Genomic DNA, 19,395 nt, shown 5'->3' with positions numbered 1-19,395 from the left:
ATGTCAGCTAATAGCAACACCATTTCTGCTTTTGACCTCAAGGTGCCTAAGAGCAGTGGTGCTGGGTGGCAGAGTTGCAAGTGTGAAAACTCAGGCAGAATCAACCAACGGAGTGGCTGGGGCCCACAGGCAGCGAAGCACAGGAGGACACCTCACTGGGCTTGGAAATGGAGGCTTAGCAAGTTGACACTGAGCTGCGAATACAGCAGGGACCCTTAGCCTGGGGGGCTACCCCTTCTTTCTGAGTAAGCCTGTCCTGTTTAAATCTGCCCGTCTTTGCCACACGGTCCTCCTAGTCCTATTTCACAAAAGGAATCTAAATTGTTCACAGAATGAGATGCACACCACGGACTCTCCTTAGGAATCGTTTCTTCTTGAGCTTTTCATTTCATGCTTTTTAAATTCTCCAAATGCTTTAACAGCTAAGAAGCTCATTACCAACAGGAAAGCATTTGGCACAGAATGACTGCACTACAGAGAGTCTCAGACAAAGCAAAGCAGGCTGCCTTCTCCCCTCGAGCCAGCCAGGAAGGTCTAGCCTGTCCACCACCTCACTACCAAGTAAAGAACGTGTAGTCTGATTCTCTGCTTCTGATGCAGGCTTCTCCCTTGCAGGCAACTGTGATGAGAAGCTCTGACATTATTCAGAAGAGCTCTGAGATGAAATGGGAAGGATGGGTGTTATTTTCCCTAGGTAGTCTAAGACCATGGGGGAGTGTCTGATGTGAACAATACTAGCCCGGATGTGCACCTCAGGTACTCAGATGCCTTAGTGTCTCAATGTCAGGGCTCTCTAAGTGCCCTGGGGCATGAATTTCATGTTTTTGAGGGGTGAGAGGTCTTGAGTTTTTTAAAATTTTGAGATAGAGTCTCTCACTATGCAGCCCTCATTAGTTCCAGAACTCCTTTTGAAGACTAGCCTGGACTTGAACTCACAGAGGTCTGCCTGCTTCTGCCTTCCAAGCACTAGAATTTAAGGTATGCACCACAGTGCCTGGTTCCCTTTCCATCTCTAAGGCTCCTTTCCTCTCACTAGAATCTGGGGCACTGGTTCATCTCCTTGCCTGTCTCCTCCAAATGAACACCTTGTTAAATGCTTTGATGGAGGCTTCCTCCTGTCTGATTTCCTGAGGAGTTCCATCTTGAATGGATGTTAAAGTCCACCAAGAACTCTCTGTATGTGGTGAAATGGTCACATGAGTGGCTTCCTCTCCATTTAACCTATTAAGTAAGTGAGTTTTGTAAACTAATGTCTTCAGGTTAAATTCCTAGAAATCCCTTATAGTCCTGGAAAATTAAAAAACAAAAGAAAGAAAGAAAGAAAGAAAGAAAGAAAGAAAGAAAGAAAGAAAGAAAGAAAGAAAGAAAGCAAGAAAGAAAGAAAGCCTCAGTCAGCCCGACCACAATGGATTATATTATTCTAAAAGATGGATGAGTTATGTTAGTTACAATTTTGCACATAAAGGTTACAACTGTGTGCACAGCTGTAGCTGTTCTGTCTGGGACCCCCGGGGTCTCCTGTTGGTGTCCAGGTTATCTGAGAACCATACAGGGTAAATGGGGGTCTTTGCTCCAGCATCCAGGAAGATGTGAGTAGGAGAAGGGTGATGCTTTGAGTAAGAATGGCCCTCAGAGGCTCATGTGTCCAAATACTTGCTCCCTAGCTGGTAGAACTGTTGGGAGAGGATTAGGAGGTGTGGTCTTGTCGGAGGTGGGACAGGCTTTGGGATTTCTAAAGACTCACACTATTTCCAGTATGCCTCAGTTTCCTGCTTGTGGCTCAAGATGTTCCGGCTGCCATGCCTTTGCTCTGCCATCATGCGCTCCAACCTCCTGGAAGAGCTCAGTTAGGTGCTTCCTTTGGTAAGCTGACTTGGTCATGGGTCTCTGTGCATGCCTGCCCACCCAGGGCCTCAGTGAATGAGAGCTTTCTCCTCATTGGAACATGTTACTGAAAGTCATGGGATTTTAAAAAAAAAAAATCCCCACATTCTCTCAACCCTCACCAGGGAAGCTACGTTTTGCTGTGGATGGTGATCAACCCAGAGAGCCACAGTGGCCACTGTAAGAGAGCCTTTAGAATGCTCTAGGCTAAATGGGGCACCTGCATCACACCCATCATCCTGGGACTCAGGGATCACGTCAGAAGAAGAGGCCGGGAGATGGCAGGTCCCAGAAAAGTAGATAAATAGAAGGAGAGAATTTTTTCAGACAGAGCAGGGCAGCTGCACATATGCCACAGAGACCGTGACAACATGCAGGAGAAAAAGTCCAAGCCGCACAAAATCTTAGCATGGAAAGAATGATTTGTGTGTTTATCCTGTATATTTATTTGGCTAATATCTACTTATAAGTGAGTACATACCATGCATGTCCTTTGGGTCTGGGTTACCTCACCCAGGATGATATTTTCTAGTTCTATCCATTTGCCTGTGAATTTCATGATGTCCTTGTTTCTAATAGCTGAGTAGTAGTGTTCCATTGTGTAAATGAAACACAGACCCAAAGAAGCCAAATAACTAGGAGGGCCCAAGGGAGGATGCTTGAATCTCACTCAGAAGGGAAAATAAAATAGACATTGGAGAATACTCATGATACACCCCACAGACCCTAAGAAATTAAACAAGAAGGAGGGCCCTAGTGAGGATGCTCGAATTCCACTTAGGAGGAGAACAAAATAACCATGAGGGCTATCTCTAAGACTTTACAGAGACTCTGGATGGGGGGAGCTCTAGGGAGTCTATGGGGGGTAACTCTAGCTGAGACTCCTAAAAGTGGGAGATATGGAGCCTGAAGCGGCTACCCGCTTTGTAACCAGGCAGGACTTCCAGTGGACACCAACCCAACCACAGAATCTTGGACCCAAAATATGTCCTACCTGCAAGATGCACAGGGACAAAGATGGAGCAGCGACAGAAGGAAGAGCCAACCAACATGAGACCCACATCATGGGCAAGAACCAATATCTGACATTATTAATGATACTCTGTTATGCTTGCAGACAGGAGCCTAACATAACTGTCCTCTGAGAGGCTTCACCCAGCAGCTGATGAAAACAGATTTAGAGGCCCGCAGTCAAACATTAAACAGAGCTCGGAGCTTGGAAAGTCTTGTGGAAGAGTTGGGGAAAGGATTGAAGTGTCCTCCAGAGTGGATAGGGACTACACAAGAAGACTCTTGGAGTTTCCCTGAGATTGAACCACCAACCAAAGAGCATACAAGGGCTGAACCTAGGTCCTCCACATATATGTAGCAGGAATGCAGCTTGGTCTTAATGCTGGTCCCCCAACAACTGGAGCGGGGGCTGTCCCTGATTCTGTTGCCTGCCTGTGGATCCTGTTCCTGTCACTGGGCTGCCTTGTCTGTCCGAAGTGGGCGAGAATACACCTAATCCTGCAGTGACTTGAGGTGCCACGGTGGGTTGGTACCCAGCAGGGATGTTCCCATTCTCAGGGGATAAATGAGCTGTGTGATGGGGGGACTAGGAGGAGATGGAGGGGCTGCGATCAGGTTGTGAAGTGAGTGAGTGAGTGAATGAATATATAAACAAACAAACAAACAAACAAATGGGAAAAAAAGAAAGAAGAATTTGCACGAAGTCCCAGACTTAGCTGAGAAGTTACTGCAAATTGATAGCAGTGGAAAGAGTGATAATCACTCTTCTTAAGAAGGGTGGCCTCTGGTAGGTTGGTCACGCTCCAGTAAAGAGCCACGCATCTATGGCTATATTGGAAACAAAAATTATATTGGGGATTTATAAAAACTATATTGGGAATTTAATAAAAAAAACAGACACAAAGTTGGATGGTAGAGAAGGGAGGTTATATCTGGGAGGCGTTAGGAGAGAGGTGAATATGATCAAAACAAACTCTATGAAATTCGCGAAGAACAAAGCATGAGGGAAAAATCCACACACAGGTGTTGGAGGGATTGCTCAGTGGTTGGCCATATGTGCTGTTCTTCCCGAGGACCTGAGTTCAATTCCAGGCACCTACATTTGGCAGCTCACAACTGCCTGGAACTCCAACTTCAGGAGAGCCAATACTTCTTTCTGGCCTCCATCAGCACTTATGGGCATAGACCCACACAGAGACCAGATAATTAAAAATAGAATAAAATCTTTCTTTTAAAACCCACATACAAAGGACCTAAAATTGGTCCTCAGACCTGCCTTACCACATATTTGTTTCATGGTGACAGTTCTCCAGCTGAAAGAACACGGTAAGTGGGAATAACGGTGACATTCAGAGTCAAACACTTAGCCAGAGGCAGGACTCCATTTGATGTGGCCTAATTAAAAGATGATGGTGGGTTTTCATTTATGAAGAGACACTACCAACTTGGACAGTGCCTGGAATGGAAGAGGCATCCAGTTCCCAGGGTGTGGAGATTCAGAGGGTGTCCGATCAGAGGCAAGGGGCCAGAGCAGGGGTGGGGTTGTACTGGATAGTTTTGTGTCAACTTGACACAGCTGGAGTTATCACAGAGAAAGGAGCTTCAGTTGGGGAAATGCCTCCATGAGATCCAGCTGTAAGGCATTTTCTCAATTAGTGATCAAGGGGGGAGGTTCCCTTGTGGGTGGTGCCATCTCTGGGCTGGTAGTCTTGGGTTCTATAAGAGAGTAGACTGAGCAAGCCAGGGGAGGCAAGCCAGTAAAGAACATCCCTCCATGGCCTCTGCATCAGCTCCTGCTTTCTGACCTGCTTGAGTTCCAGTCCTGCATCCTTTGGTGATTAACAGCAGTATGAAAATGTAAGCTGAATAAACCCTTTCCTCCCCAACTTGCTTCTTGGTCATGATTCTTGTGCAGGAATAGAAACCCTGACTAAGACAGGGGTGCTGCCTAGCACATAGTGCTCTTGTATAGTTAGGAAGTCATCTTTACTTGGTCTCCCACTTCACAGACAGGACATGTGGTAGAGACCCATTTCCATGCCTAATAAAGTTCTAGGCACCACAAAGAGTGATGGTGCAGGTACCCTTTTCTACCCCAAGCCCACTCACCGGCCTGTGGGACTCCAGGATCTGCACACAGGCTGACTTGGTCAGTGTCTCCGACTCACTCAGCTCCCCCAGCAGCAGGTCTTGAATGCTGAGCAGGGCGGTGTAGACCGAGAGGGTCTCAGCAGCCCGGGCCACCTTCTGGAACTGCAGAGCCACAAGTGACTCAGCAAAGTGCGCCTCCTGGGCCTCCAGCCTCTGGACCCTCTCTTGGAGCAATTCCCCTCGCACCTGGGGAAGAGGACAGAACCAGAGGACCTGAGAGGCTGTGGGGAGGAGAGCCCACTGCCTCCCACAGGGCACATACTGAGGATCCCAAGGGCTCTGATCAGGAGACAGCAGTCTGGGACTTTGCTGGGAGCGAGGCAATGTCTCAGCTGCAGGGGACACCAGGCTCAGTGTCCTTCGTGGTCTATGTGGATCTTCAGAGGTGAGCAGACCTGGCTATGTCCACTCCCAGTCTACACCCCTACCATGCCCTAGGCCTTGTGTACAGGCAGGCTCAGCTATACCTAACCCTCAAGGAGTGCATGTGGAGGTCAGAGGGCAATTGAGAGTGTTCTCTACCTCTACCATGAGGGTTCCAGGGATGAACTCTGATCATCAGGCGTGGCAGCAAGTGCCTTTCCCTGCTGAGGTGTCTCAATGAAGCATCTATGTTCTTTCTATTTTTTTGTTACCCCTCCCTTCCTCAAACCTGTAATCCTCCTGCCTCAGCCTCCCAGGTACTACCAAAATAGCATCTATACTTCCTACATAGACACTGTAAGCTCACTCCCTGAGCCTGGGAAAGAAGTAGGTCACCCTGTGAGTTCCAGTCCCCAAACCAGGAGAATAAAGTGCCAATCACAAAGAAAGGTGGACAATCCACATCTCTCATTTTTACCTTCAGAGTTTCTAGAATGTCATCCATGATAACCAAAAGCCAAACAAAAACATGCCCACTGTCAGGGAGGGATGAGCAGATGAACTATATCCACTGAGCAAGCCAGGGTTTGACACAAGACAGGAAGGAAACTGCATTGTGGTGAGCCTTGAGCCAGCTAGGCTTAGAGCGAATTGTCAATCACAGCGGGACAAATTCTGTTTAGCCACTCAGTGGAGAACCGTGGTCCCCAGCAGCTGGGGTGAAAGCAAACAGGAGGTGCTGTGGAACTGGTGTGGAGTTTCAGTTTGGCAAGATGGAAATTTCTAGAGCTAGATGGTGGCTCAGGAGAGTGTGAATGGACTTTAATATCAGTGAGCTGAGCCTTTAAAAGTTGTCATTTTCTGCGGTATGATTCAACACAACACATAAAACCAAAAGCAAAAAGCCCATGGGTCTTGACCTGCCACGGGACATGTTTTCATATATGTCCATACCTGATGCTTCTGTAGAGGCAACAGGACCAGGACACTGAGCTGAAATGGAGGCTGCTAGAAGACCATGGCTCAGGTCTCTCCCATGACTGCCCAGCATGTCCCCCAGTAAAATGCAGCCCTGTCTGAAAGGCTCAGACCTGCCCTTCCAGAGGCACGGAGGCTTAAAGCACAGAGAGGTAGGGTCAGTCACGACAGGAACAAGAGAAGGGCAGAGCAGCTCCCTGGAAGGACACTCAGAGGCCCACGGCCATGGAGTACATACAGAAGAGAGTCTGCAAGGGACTACACTCATGTTAGATACATGCTCTATCCCCCAACCCCTACATGAGGCAGAAGAGCACACAACACCAAGGCAAGCACAACGTTCCCCAGAAACACAGGCTTGCTAGGGAAACTCAGGCCAGGTTCTCAGGACAGTACACTAGACCCAAACTCTATCTAGTCTGGAGAACCAGATACTCACCCTGGATGGGTCTCCAAGGTAACTGAAGCTAAGAGGTCGAGGCCAAAAGCCAGCCAAAGAAGATGGATTGCTCTGCCTAAGCCTGAAAGCTTTCCCTGTGACCTCGGGCCTCTCACTCAGCCTCGGACACCCCTCCCCACCTCCTATTATATGGCTGTTTGCTGACTTCCACTATGGAACCTGCCAGCTTTCCTGGGCCCTAATTAAAAGGGTACAGATTTCTACCCTGTCTTTTAAAATTGCTTTGTACCCAAACATGCTTTGTATCATAGAGAGAAGTCCTGTATCCAGGAATCAGCAGAAAGACAAACGGACAGTGTTCCTCCTTTAAAATACTAGAGACTATCCTGGACCTCTTTTCCCCTGGTGAGGATACTGTCTGTAACCAGCAGGAAGTAGTTACAAGAATGGCAGCCATGGTTATTTTCACTTATCTAAGAGTAACTAAAGCCAGGAATGTTAGCCATGTTCACACCATCTTGTGAAGCCCCTCACTCTCCATCTGCCCCCCTCAACTCCATCTCCTTGAACAATTAGAGTTTCTAAAAGTAAAGTAACTCACTTTTCCAGATTGATCCCTGACAGTAACAGCCAGCCATGGGAGAGGCTTTTCCATCTCCCGACATCTTTAACCTACCAGCCACCTTAATATTTTGCTCCTCTAGGAATGGAACCTGGGGTAAAAACTTTCTCTTCTCTGCCCTATAATTATCTTCACTGTCTCCCAAACAAACTCTAAAAACTGACTTAAGAAACTGCAGATAGAAGATTCAAAAACCTTCAAACGTTATGGGGCAATGTGTGCTGTTGAATACCCCATAGCCCTAGTAAACATCAGGAGGTGATCCCTCTCTAGCACTCAGATGAGAGAATGTCCAATCTTCCACCATCCCTTGCTCATCCCTGTTCCCAAAGCATAGCCTGGCAGATAAAGACTCAGCTGGTTGTAAAGTTCACATGCTCTGGCTCTCCCTGGATTTCACTGGACTCAGCAGTGAGACTCTGAGTAAGATGGTTAATATTACTATGTCACATGGTATTGCTCACCCAAAAGGATTACTTTTTTTTTTTTCCGAGACAGAGTTTCTCTGTGTAGCCCTGGTTGTCCTGGAACTCACTCTGTAGACCAGGCTGACCTCGAACTCAGAAATCCGCCTGCCTCTGCCTCCCGAGTGCTGGGATTAAAGGCGTGCACCACTACTGCCAGTGGGATTACTTTTTTGTGTGTGCTTTTTATTTGGTTTGATTTGATTTTTTCTTTTTGGTTTTATTGGTTTTCTGTTTGTTTATTTGTTTTGAGAGAGAGAGAGAGAGAGAGAGAGAGAGAGAGAGAGAGAGAGAGAGAGAGAGAAACATGAAATGAGCTAAGTATGGCGGTAGGGAGGATCTGGAAGGAGTTGGAGGAGGGGAGAGAATATGATCAAATTGTAATGTAATAAAAAATAAATGAATACAGAAAGAAAGAGGTTGAAGATCAACAACAATGAAATAGAAGAGGAAGGTAGGAGGGAGGAGACAGAGGAGGGAGGAAAGAAGGATGCCATTCTTAGAGGGAAAGGGCATGGTGAGACTGCTCTAAATTAAGATGGCTGGATGTTTGCAGAACCAGGAAGGCAAAGACAAAGCCACAGAGCTCCTGAGACGCAGGTCTGTATAAGGTCCACCTGGTGGGACACTGGCCATAACCAGCAGAAGGCAATTGCCTAGAACAGAGCTCCATCCCCTTCTCCAGCTATCTGAAGCCAGGAAGGTGTGCCATGACTGTGCCATCGTTAAAACTCCTCCATTCGGTTTAAAATAATGATCGTTCTTGAAACCAAAGTAAGTTGTTTTTCTAGATTTCTGCTCTCTCAGCTCAATGAGTCTTCATTCATGGCTGACCAGGAGAGATGCTCATCCACCCTCAACCTGCTCTCCTTATTTCCCTCTCCTCCTAACAATGGCAGACCATAAACCAAAGAGGATATCAGTCTCCTTCGCACACCTCTGGCCTGTAAATGGACAGCAACCTCTGGTTCCTTATGCTAGAGGACTTGACCCAGTAGGTCTCTTCGGGAACAAAGCCTGTGCTGTCATTGACTTGTTGGTTCCTTTGTAGACCCTACAAGCTCCTTGAGCCTCAGCCTTCCCAAGGCACAGTGGCTTACCAAAGGGAAGACACCAGTGAGGTGGCCCTCAGGGACAGCTCCAGGTAATTGCAAGTGAAAACCTTCAATGCAAGGAAAGCCAAAGCCCTATGTATAGTATACCCCCTAAGAATGCCGTGGACAGTGGATGTTTAAAAAGGGTTTCCACAATCCCCTTTCTTTCTTTGGAAAGCTTACTCTGTGAATTCCAGCACCTGGTCAGACTATTTCTCCATATCAGACTTGAATCCTTGGGGGAAAGTCCTGGGTAAGGACAGATTTGCATATCTATGAGGTATTAATGGCTGGTTTCCTTACATATTCATGCATCTCAAATAATAACAACTCATTTGAGAACAAGGCCTGCTAAATGTTCTTATTTTAAATAAGAAGTTCAAACAACTTCCTTCCTACTTTTCCCTGACAGCACTAGAAGCTCAAGGAAGGCCCTTCTTTGTCCTAAGATGCCCTTGAAGGTTCCTCCGAGGCACTCCTGCCATGGGGTCTTTATGGGATTCTAAAATCACACCAGTCCTTCTTAACAGGTCTAGAAACAGACACATGGCGAGAAGGGCTGGTGAGGCGCTAGCAGGGCCTTCCTCAAGTACACAGGAGCTCTAGCATCAAAAGATTGACAGGGTAAAGCGTAGAGGTCCCAGAGAATCATCAGGACAGAAACTGCACAGAGGCTAGAGAGACCAAAGGCCCCCCAGTGCCTCCCGCCCCGCTGACCAGAGCACTGGGTGAAACGATGCCAGAGCAAGAGGGATCTGAGAACTTTAACTGTCACCTCAGTCCATCTACCAGCAGGTCACCCCCTAAACCCCCCTTTCAGCCCTTACTTTCAGTCTGTGGTTTGCCTCCTGATCTTACCTAAATGTCTCGGAACGTTTTTTGCTTTTGTCCGTATGCTGCCTAGTTAGGATGTAGGAGTAAATGTCTTCACCCGGCCTAGAAGGCATTCCTCTCTACACTCTGTAGCCACACATCTGCTACGCTCCCCTTAAGTCTGTGTCTTGTCTTCTTTCTCTCATCTCTACCCTCTTCTCTTCTTGTCTCCGTTAGAACCATCTGTAGCTTTACCAATCTCCTAACAGGACCCTAGCTTGTCCCTCCCACCTTCCTCACCCACCTCATTTTTTTCTTTTCCAAGTCCATCTACTAATTAATCCTTATCCTCCTATTTCCCTCCCCACTCCTAATCTAATTAACTAAAGCTGTAGTGGACACCACCCTGTCGCTGTTGATAGCCGGCTGTGACATTTGCACTTTGCTAATATCTGGCAGTTATCATCCTGCCCAGGAAATGATGTAGAGCTTACAAGAGGCACTCAGAGCTCATGCACTAAGGAATCACTTTGGGAGCTACACACTCAACTCTACCAGGTCCCACACTTGAACACTGTAATTACTTCACCTGAAGGGAAATAGCCTTTTGGGCTTTTGGCTCAGAGGAGGCTACTGTGCGACTTTCTTTGGTCGTCCCCAATCTGGGTTCATCCAACACCAGCCATCAAGTTCGACCCCAACAAGATCAAAGTCATGCACTTGAGGTGCACTGGAGGCGAGGTCAGTGCCACATCCACCTTAGCCCCTAAGATTAGTCCTCTGGGTCTGTCTCCAAAAAAAGTTGGTGATGACATTGCCAAGGCTACCGGTGACTGGAAAGGTCTCAGGGTTACAGTGACACTGACCATCCAGAACAAACAGGCCCAGACTGAGGCGGTGCCCTCTGCCTCTGCCCTGATCATCAAAGTCCCCAAGGAGCTGCCAACAGAGAGGAAGACGCAGAAGAACATTCAACACAGTGGGAACATCACTTTTGATGAGATTGTCAACATTGCCCACCAGATGAGACACCCGTCTTTGGCGAGAGAACTTTCTGGAACTATCAAGGAGATTCTGGGTACTGCACCATCTGTGGGCTGCAATGTGGAAGGTTGCCACCCTGGTGATATCATAGATGACATCAACAGCGGTGCAGTGGAGTGCCCAGCTAGTTAGGAATCAACAAGAAAATATTTCAATAAAAGACTATCTGATTTTTAAAAAGGAATAGATGATTAAACAAAACAAAACAACAAACACCAGTTGTGTAAATTTCAACAAGTGACCCCCCCCAAAAAAAACCACCTACACCAAACTAAGACAAATATAACTCTTTGAGAAATTCTTCACCCTACAGCGATGGCCTCTAGAGAGGGTGAGTTAGAGGAAAGCCAAGACAGAGAATTCACAGTGATGCTAAGAATGTTCAAAGAAAACAGGAAAGACAAACTCCTAATGGAGAGCCAATTCAAACAGTGCAACAAAATGAAGGAGATGTTGATGTGATATGAAAGATGAGTTCAACAGAGACAAAACTCTGAAGAAAGACCAATCTCAAATGCTAGAAATGAAAAAATATCAATGAGTCAAATTAAAAGCTCTGTGGAAAGTCTCAGCAACACAGCAGATCACTAACAGGGTGGAATACCAAGCCTAAAGACAAGATGCAAGAGTTGGAGCCGTCCAACAAGCACAGAAACAAAATGAGACAGTAACAATAGGAATTTCATGACACACAAACCCAATGAAAAGACCAAACCAACAGATAGTGGCCATAAAAAGAGAAAAACCCCATTCTAAAGGCATAGAAAGCATTTTCAAACAAATAATCACACAATTATTTATAATAATAATAAAATAATTAATATAATAATAATTATGTTATATTTCCCAGAATAAAGAAAAGAGGTCCCAGTGCTGATATGATAGGCAATTAGGACTCTGAACACACAAGACCAAAGAATCTCTCCTCATCATGTTGTAATGAAAATACTAAATACACAAAGCAGAGTGTATAGTATACTGGAAGCAGCAAGACAGAAGCACAGAAACGGCACATACACAGCAGGCCCATCAGAACAAGAGGGAATCGCTCAAGAGAAATGCTGCAGTCCAGAAGCCCTGGAAAGACTCTTTCAAATCCTGAAAGGCAATACCTGCCAGCTAAGAGAACTCCACCCCAAAAAAGTTCTCTACCACAGCTGAATGAAAAAAATAAAAATAGACTAGATATTTTTTACATAATAAAAATAGACTAGAGGAATTTATGATCATTAAGCCTTGTCTTAGGGTTTCCATTGCTGTGAAGAGACACCACGACCAAGGCAACTCTTATAAAAGGCATTTAATTGAGGCTGGCTTACTGGTTCTGAGGTTCAGTTCATTATCATCATGGTGGGGAGCATGGCAGCGTCCAGGCAGGCATGGTGCTGGAGGAGCTGAGAGGTCTACATCTCGTTCCGAAAGCAAACAGGAGAAACTGTCTTCCAGCCAGCTAGGAGGCTAGGAGGAGGGTCTCAAAGCCCAACCCCAAAGTGACACACTTCCTCCAACAAGGCCACACCTACTCCAACAAGGCCACACCTCCTAATAGTGCCATTGCCTGGGCTGAGCATATGCAAACCATCCCATTTCACTCCCCGGCCCCCATAGGCTTGTTCAAACACGCGAGTATATGGGGGCCATACCTGGCTATAGCATAATGCAAAATATAGTTAGCCTAACTTCAAAAGTCCCCACAGTCTGCAGTAGTCTCAATAATCTTGAAAGTCCAAAGTCCAGAGTCTCTTCTGAGACCCATTCAATCATTTAACTGTAATCCCCTATAAAATCAAAATAAAAAAGCTGATCATATATCTCCAACATCATAGGACATATATTTACCATTCCAAAACATTATAGTGAGGAAATACTGGACCAAAGCAACACTGAAGACCAGCTGGGCACTCTTCAAACTCTGCATCTCCATGTCTGATGCCCAACTCCTTTCAGCTTTGACAACTGTAACACACTTCTTTCTCCTGGGCTGGTTCCACCCCCTGTTAGCAGTTTTCCTCAGCAGATAACCCACGGTTCTGGCATCTCTAACATCTTGGGGTCTCCAAGGCAACTTTGACTTTACAGCTTCTTTCTCCAATGTCTGGGATCCACACATGATCTTCTTGGTTCCTCCAAAGGGCTTGGGTCACATCTCCAGCAATACCCTCTGTTGCACTTTAGGTTCTGGTTGACTTCATTCCACTGTCGCTGCTGTTCTAGGTGATCATCCCATGGTACTGGCATCTCCAATATGCTGGGATCTTCTGCTGACAGTAGGCTTCACTAGTAGCCTCTCCTAGGCTCTCTTCATGGTGCCAAGCCTCCACTTCTTTGCCTGGCCCCTTCAGTACTGGGCCATCAACTACAACTGAGGCTACACCTTCACCATCGTCCTTTCCTGGACTCTCACAGCACTGAGCCTCAGCTGCTTTCTATGCCTTCAAAACCAGTCCAACCTGGGTGACTCGTACACATTACCAAGTCCCGCTGTAGCATGAGGTACAACCTTGGCTGTCTCTGGAGCACAGCTTCTTTGTGCTCTCAGAAAACACTTCCTAGCAGATGTCACCTCAGTGATGCTGGTCTCTTCTTAATGACTGCTAATTTCTTAGCCCCAGCTAACCAGCATCAATTGTTCCAGTAGTCTCCTTCTATTCTTCGCACTAAAGCCAGAGCCACATGGCTAAAGCTGCTGAGTTCTGTTGCTTGATGGGGCTGGAAGACGTGCCTCCGCACACCCCCCCCACACACACACATACACTTGTTTTATTACATCCCTCACTGCCTAAGCCTAGCTGTCATAATCAAACCATCACAAGCCTGCTCTACAGAAGATACCTGAAGGAATTACTTTAGGCTGAAGGGAAAAGCAATTCCATCCATGATGCTACAGGAAAGAATAAATCACACTAGAATAATAGTTATGCAAGAGCACAAAAACCAAACAACGCGAAAGCAACGAAATGGCAAGAGCCAATGCATACCTTTCATACTAATGCTAAATACTGATGGTCTCAAGCCCTAATAAAGAGGCACAGGCCAGTAGATTTGATTAAAAGGTAGGGGCCATCTATTTGGTTTCCTCGGAGACACACCTAACTATAAAGGGCAGGCACTACCTTAGCGTGAAAGGATGGAGAAAGGTGGTCCAAGCAAATAAGCCTGGAAAACAAAATGGCTTCATTGTCCTAGTATCTGAAAAGACAGACTTTAAACCAAACCTAATGAGAAAGGATGACAGTGCTGACTTCACACTGATAAAGGGAACAGTCACCGGGAGGACATTAGGATTCTAAACACACATACCCTGAGCACAGGTCCATTCAACTCCATAGCACAAATACTCCTAGATGTACTGTTACAGATCAGCCCCAGCACAATAGCGGTGGCTGACTTCACAACCTCACTACCAGCAGCTGACACGTTATACCAAGAAAAATAGAGAAATAAATGTATTAAATGACACCATAGATCAAATGGTCTAAACGGACATCTCTGGAATATTCCATCCGAATACTGCAGAATACACACTTTTCTGAGCAGTCCATGCAACTTCCTCCAAAATAGGTGATGTATCAGGACACAAATCAAGTCTCAATATATATTTTAAAAATTGAAATAATTCTTTCATGTTTGATCTGATCATAATAGAATATGACTAAATAGAACAAATGAATAGCACAAGAAACCCAAGAACATATGTCAACTCACAGGGATGTAAGATATACCACTGAATGGCAAATAGGTCTCTGAAGAAATCAAGAAGGATATAAAAGCATTTCTAGAATCAAAAGAAAATGAAAAACAACATAGCAAAATCCACAGGATACAATGAAGAGTCTAAAAAGAGAAATTTATGGCTCTCTAGTAAGACATCAGAAAGATCTCAAATAAATGACTTCGCAATGTTCAGGAAAAGGAGCAAATAAAACCCCAAATCACTAGCCCCAAAGAAAACATTTAATTTTACAGCAGAAAAATAATAAAATGGGAAAAAACAAACATAAAATGCAAATCAACAAAACAAAGACCCGATTCTTTAAAAAGATAAACAAACCCTTAGCCAAATGAACCCAAAGAAGAGAGGACTCAGAGAAGTAAAATTAGAGACATAAAGGGAGCCACTATTACAGATACCAGTGAAATTCAGGAAATCATTAGGTCCCATCTTGAAAGAATGTATTTTTTTCCATTAAATTGGAAAAAAATCTCAAAAAAATGGATAAATCGCTAGATATATTATGTACTAAAATTATATCAAATGAGATAAACAACAAATTATATCAACAAATTATATCAAATGAGACAATCAAAATGAGACCAACAACAAGCAGTGGAGTTGAAGCAGTAATTAAAATCAACTAAGAAAGTCCAGGCCCAGATGGATTCACTGGTGAGTTTCACCAGATCATCAAAACAGGGAGGGAAGATGACCAAAGTCTTTATGACGTTAGTGGTACCCTGATACCAAGATCAGACAAAGATACAGCAACAACAAAATGAAAAATTCCAGAACAATCTTCCCAATGAACTTAGATATAAAACCTCTCAACGAAATACTTGAATTCAAGAGCTCATCAAACAAAACAAAACACATCGTTCACCATGAATATGTTGGCTCTATGACAGAGACAAAGGAATAGCTCAATATATAATAATTGTCCTGTCCTACATAAGTGGACCCAAGAGTAGAAAGTGCATGGACGTCTCAAAAGGAACAGAAGAATATATGACAAAAAGCTAATATCCCTTCTTGTTAAAAATCTTGAAGAAACTCAGAAGAGAAGGAAGATATTACAAAATAAAGCACATTAAATATGATAAACCTGTAGCCAACATTATACTCAGTGAGGGGAAATATTGAATCATTTACACTAAGATCAGTAACTAGGCAAAGGTGTCCACTTTCTCCACTCCTAGTCAAAATAAGACCAGAGATCTTCTTAGAGCACTAAGAAAAGAGATGCAAACAAAACAAAACGGGAACAAACAGGAAAGTGAGAAGTTAAAATAGCCCCGTTCGGGATGGCCACGCTATAATCCACATATCTGAAGAAGACAAATAACAAGGAGGGCCCAAAGGAATATGGAGACTCTTTCTCAGAAGGGGAAATGAAATAGATACTGGAGATGGAGGGAGGGAGGGAACTGTGTGGAAGAAGGGATGGGGTGGGGAATCAGGTGTGGGGAGAGTAAGGGAGAGAGAATGGAAATCAGCTGTGCCAGAGACCTGAGATGGGGGAGGCCCCGGTGTGCCTGTGGGAGTGACTCTATCTGAGACTCCTAGCAGTGGAAAATATGAAGCCTGAAGCAGCCACTTCCTATAACCAGGCAGGACTCCCAGTGGAGGGATAAGAACATCAACCCACCCACAAAACCTTCAACTCAAAATGTGTCCTGTGTACAAGATGTGCAGAAACAAAGATAGAGCAGAGACTGAGGGAACAGCCAACCAATGACTGCCCCAGATTGAGACCCATGCCATGGACAAGAGCCAATCCCTAACACTATTAATGATCTTCTGCTATGCTTGCAGAGAGGAGCCTAGCATAACTGCCCTCTGAGAGGCCAATGGAAAAAGATGTAGAGACTCACACCCAAACATTAGATGGAGCTTGGGGAGTCTTATGGAAGAGTTGGGGGAAAGATTGAGGGACAGGAAGTGGACAGGGACTCCACAGGAAGACCAACAGAGTCAACTAACCTGGACCCTTGGGGGCTCCCAGAGACTGAACTACCAACCAAAGAGCATACATGGGCTGGACCCCCACACATATGTAGCAGATGTTCAGCTTGATCTTCATGCAGGTTCTCCAAAAATTGGAGTGGGGGTCATCCCTGACTCTGTTGCCTGCCTGTGGATCCTGTCACCCTAACTGAGCCTTCTTGTCTGACCTCAGTGGGAGAGGATGTACCTAGTCCTTCAGTGACTCCCTGTTCTGGGTGATGATGGGGCTGAGGGTGGGGATAGGTGGGGGGTGATATCCAGAGGGGAACTCCCACTTCTCATAGGAGACGGGAGGGGGAAATGGGAGAAGATATTCGTGAGGGTTACTGTTTACAGAGGATTTGAGTCAAGGCATGAAAGTGCACTACTGAACCGAACCGTAAATGACTTGACAGAGCCTCCAAGCTGAAATCTCAGCCAGCCAGAGTAGAGTCAACAGAAACAAAATACCATATTCTGCAGGATGTGCCAAGTCCCAGAAAAGGAGCAGCAACAGCATGGGCAAGTAGGGGAAGACTGAAGAAAAGGCTGCGCCTCTCATGAGACAGCTCTGAGGAGGCTCCTGCCTGACCTCTCTCTCTGGGCAGCAGGCCACTCCCTCCTTCCGCCAGCAGGTGAATCCTGGCTTATCTGTGGGAATTTCCTCAGCTTGGAGAAGGAAGGCAGCTGCATCAAAAGGCTCTGCACTGAAATCAGAAAGCTCCAATGCAAATCTGCATGCGAACTGCGAAACTCCCAGCTCAAGTTTCCTGTTGAGCGCCCATGATCTTGGGCACCCAGACCTTTGCATCTCTGCAGGAGACTACAGAGGTCTCCTCTGAGGAATTCTGCTCCTGTTGAAGGAATACACTGGGGGGGGGGGTGGCAGGGAGGAGGGGGTGGCTTGCAATAATGAAGGCCATGGTCTACAGCCTCACTGAGTCCCAGAGCTTCGGAGCAGCTGTTAGCTCACTAGCAAACCCGAGGAGACTACCAAGGAGGGTCACAGACATGGGAGAGCTCCTTGCAAGCAGAGGAGACAGAGCGCACCCGAGAACTTCAAGTCCATTTTGGCTGGGTGGCCTGTCTCCAAGGCACACGTCACAAACGTCTGAGTCAGCGGTCAGGGGAGGTGTCCCTAAGCTGATCAACATTGAACTGAGCTGAGCAGAAACTACCAAAGGTGAAGAAACCCAAAATGAGCAACCTGCTTGCTGCAAGGAAAAGAGCTGAGAAGACAGACTCCAACTCTGGGGGAGACACACTGTAGGTCAGTCCACAGAGAGAAGAAAGAGCCTTTCGTAGGTAGGCAGCATGTCCCAGTTTGCTCAAGGTCATTCATTTCAAGTATGCTTGCCGATTCTTCCAGGACTCGGGATCAGCAACCACACACACAGCAGCTCACTCACAACCACCTACAACCTGAAGAATCTAAGAGCACTTGTTCTTTCAAAGGACCTGAGCTTGGTTCCCAGCATCCACACCATGTATCTCACAAACAATTCTATCTCCTGTTCCAGAGGATCCACTGCCCTTTTCTGGCCTCCATAGGCACCTGCACTAATGTGGTACACATACAGAGAAACTATAAATTAATCTTTATAAGTTATTCACATTCTTGGAGGAAGATAGCTAGCCACAGCATCAGTACTAAAGGAGCACTCTTACTCCAGAAAGAGGGTGCAGGCAGGGCAGAAGAGTTCTCAAAAAATTAGAGACAAAAACTGTAAATGACAAATTCAGAGTCTTTGCGAGATAAAACCTAGGCTGTCATTTGCAAACAAGACAGAGGGATAAAAAAAGCAAGGGAATGGAAAAAGAAGAGAAGGAAGAAAGAAAAGAAGGAAGGGCAGGAAAAAAGAAAACAAAAGACCCCAAAGAAAGCAAAACAGGAGCTGTGTGTGGAACCCAGACACACATGTCCCGTGGAGCCAGGCAGAGCACAGAGGGAGAGGGCTTCCAGGGGGGTGGTCCTGACAGGTCAGTTGTTCAACTGTTTGGAAACAGAGTAAGTTAGCTGTGAACACAGAGGAAAGTAAAAGAAGAAAGGAAGACAGGAAGGAAGAAAAGAAACAAACGGACAATCTTAACTCCAGGAAAATCAAAAGGTTGCATAGGATGAAAACCGACCTCGGTTTAATCCATGATCCTTTCGTGGATAACACTGCAGTATTGATAATGGAAATCATAGACCTGAATTCATCCGTGTCGGGGCTGAGGAGGGGCTCACGTGCAGCACTGAGATGAAATCCCCACTTCTCACAGAGAAAAGCAAATAGATAATCCGAGCAGAGAAGTCAGGAAGTAGTAAGGCGAGAGTGTCAGTTAGAGATACAGGACTGGAACTCAAACGACCTGCTGTGAATTAAGAGGTATGTGTGCAAATATGGCCGGAGGCCTGCTCTTACTTTTGTTACTATTATTTTCCCAGCACAAGCTTTTTATAATTATTTGACTGTTAGAAAGAATGTATGCATAAGTTAGACAAAAATTAAAACAGGTAAAAGTTTTAAAATAACAGCGTGGAAAAGAAGAATTTTATCAGAAGTATCCAGATCCACATGGGGGTTGGGGAGTGTCGCAGTCTGTAGGTACACACTGTGTAAGCATAAGGACACGAGGTCACTTCCCAGAACCCACATAACAAAAGCTGGGTGTGCTGGCACAGGCTTGTAAGCCCAAAGCTGGGGAGGCAGGGGAGACTGGTAGACCCTGGGGCTCCAGTTAGCCAGCTAGGCTCACTTGACAAGTTCCAAGTGACTCCTCATCTCAACAAACCAGGTGGATGGCGATGAAGAACGCCGCTTTCAACTTTTTCTCTCTCAATACACACACACACACACACACACACACACACACACACACACACA

At 45.8% G+C, this 19,395-nt stretch overlaps 1 protein-coding gene and 1 pseudogene across 1 annotated transcript in view; one reads left to right on the top strand and one right to left on the bottom strand.

Annotated features, from left to right (window-relative positions):
* The window catches only part of Evc2 (EvC ciliary complex subunit 2), an 85,300-nt gene that overhangs the window by 11,505 nt on the left and 54,400 nt on the right, over window positions 1-19,395 (bottom strand). Inside the window, exon 15 of the mRNA XM_029545408.1 lies at window positions 5,005-5,232. Coding sequence (XP_029401268.1) covers window positions 5,005-5,232 — 228 coding nt within the window. The remainder of the gene's footprint in view (window positions 1-5,004; window positions 5,233-19,395) is intronic.
* Window positions 10,405-10,956, top strand: LOC110330484 (annotated as a pseudogene).

This window comes from Mus pahari, chromosome 13 (genome assembly GCF_900095145.1).
Source record: "Mus pahari chromosome 13, PAHARI_EIJ_v1.1, whole genome shotgun sequence".
In the NCBI taxonomy this organism is placed as follows: domain Eukaryota; kingdom Metazoa; phylum Chordata; class Mammalia; order Rodentia; family Muridae; genus Mus; species Mus pahari.
The sequence above is the reverse complement of the archived record's forward strand: the minus strand, read 5'-3'. Positions and strand labels throughout refer to the sequence as shown.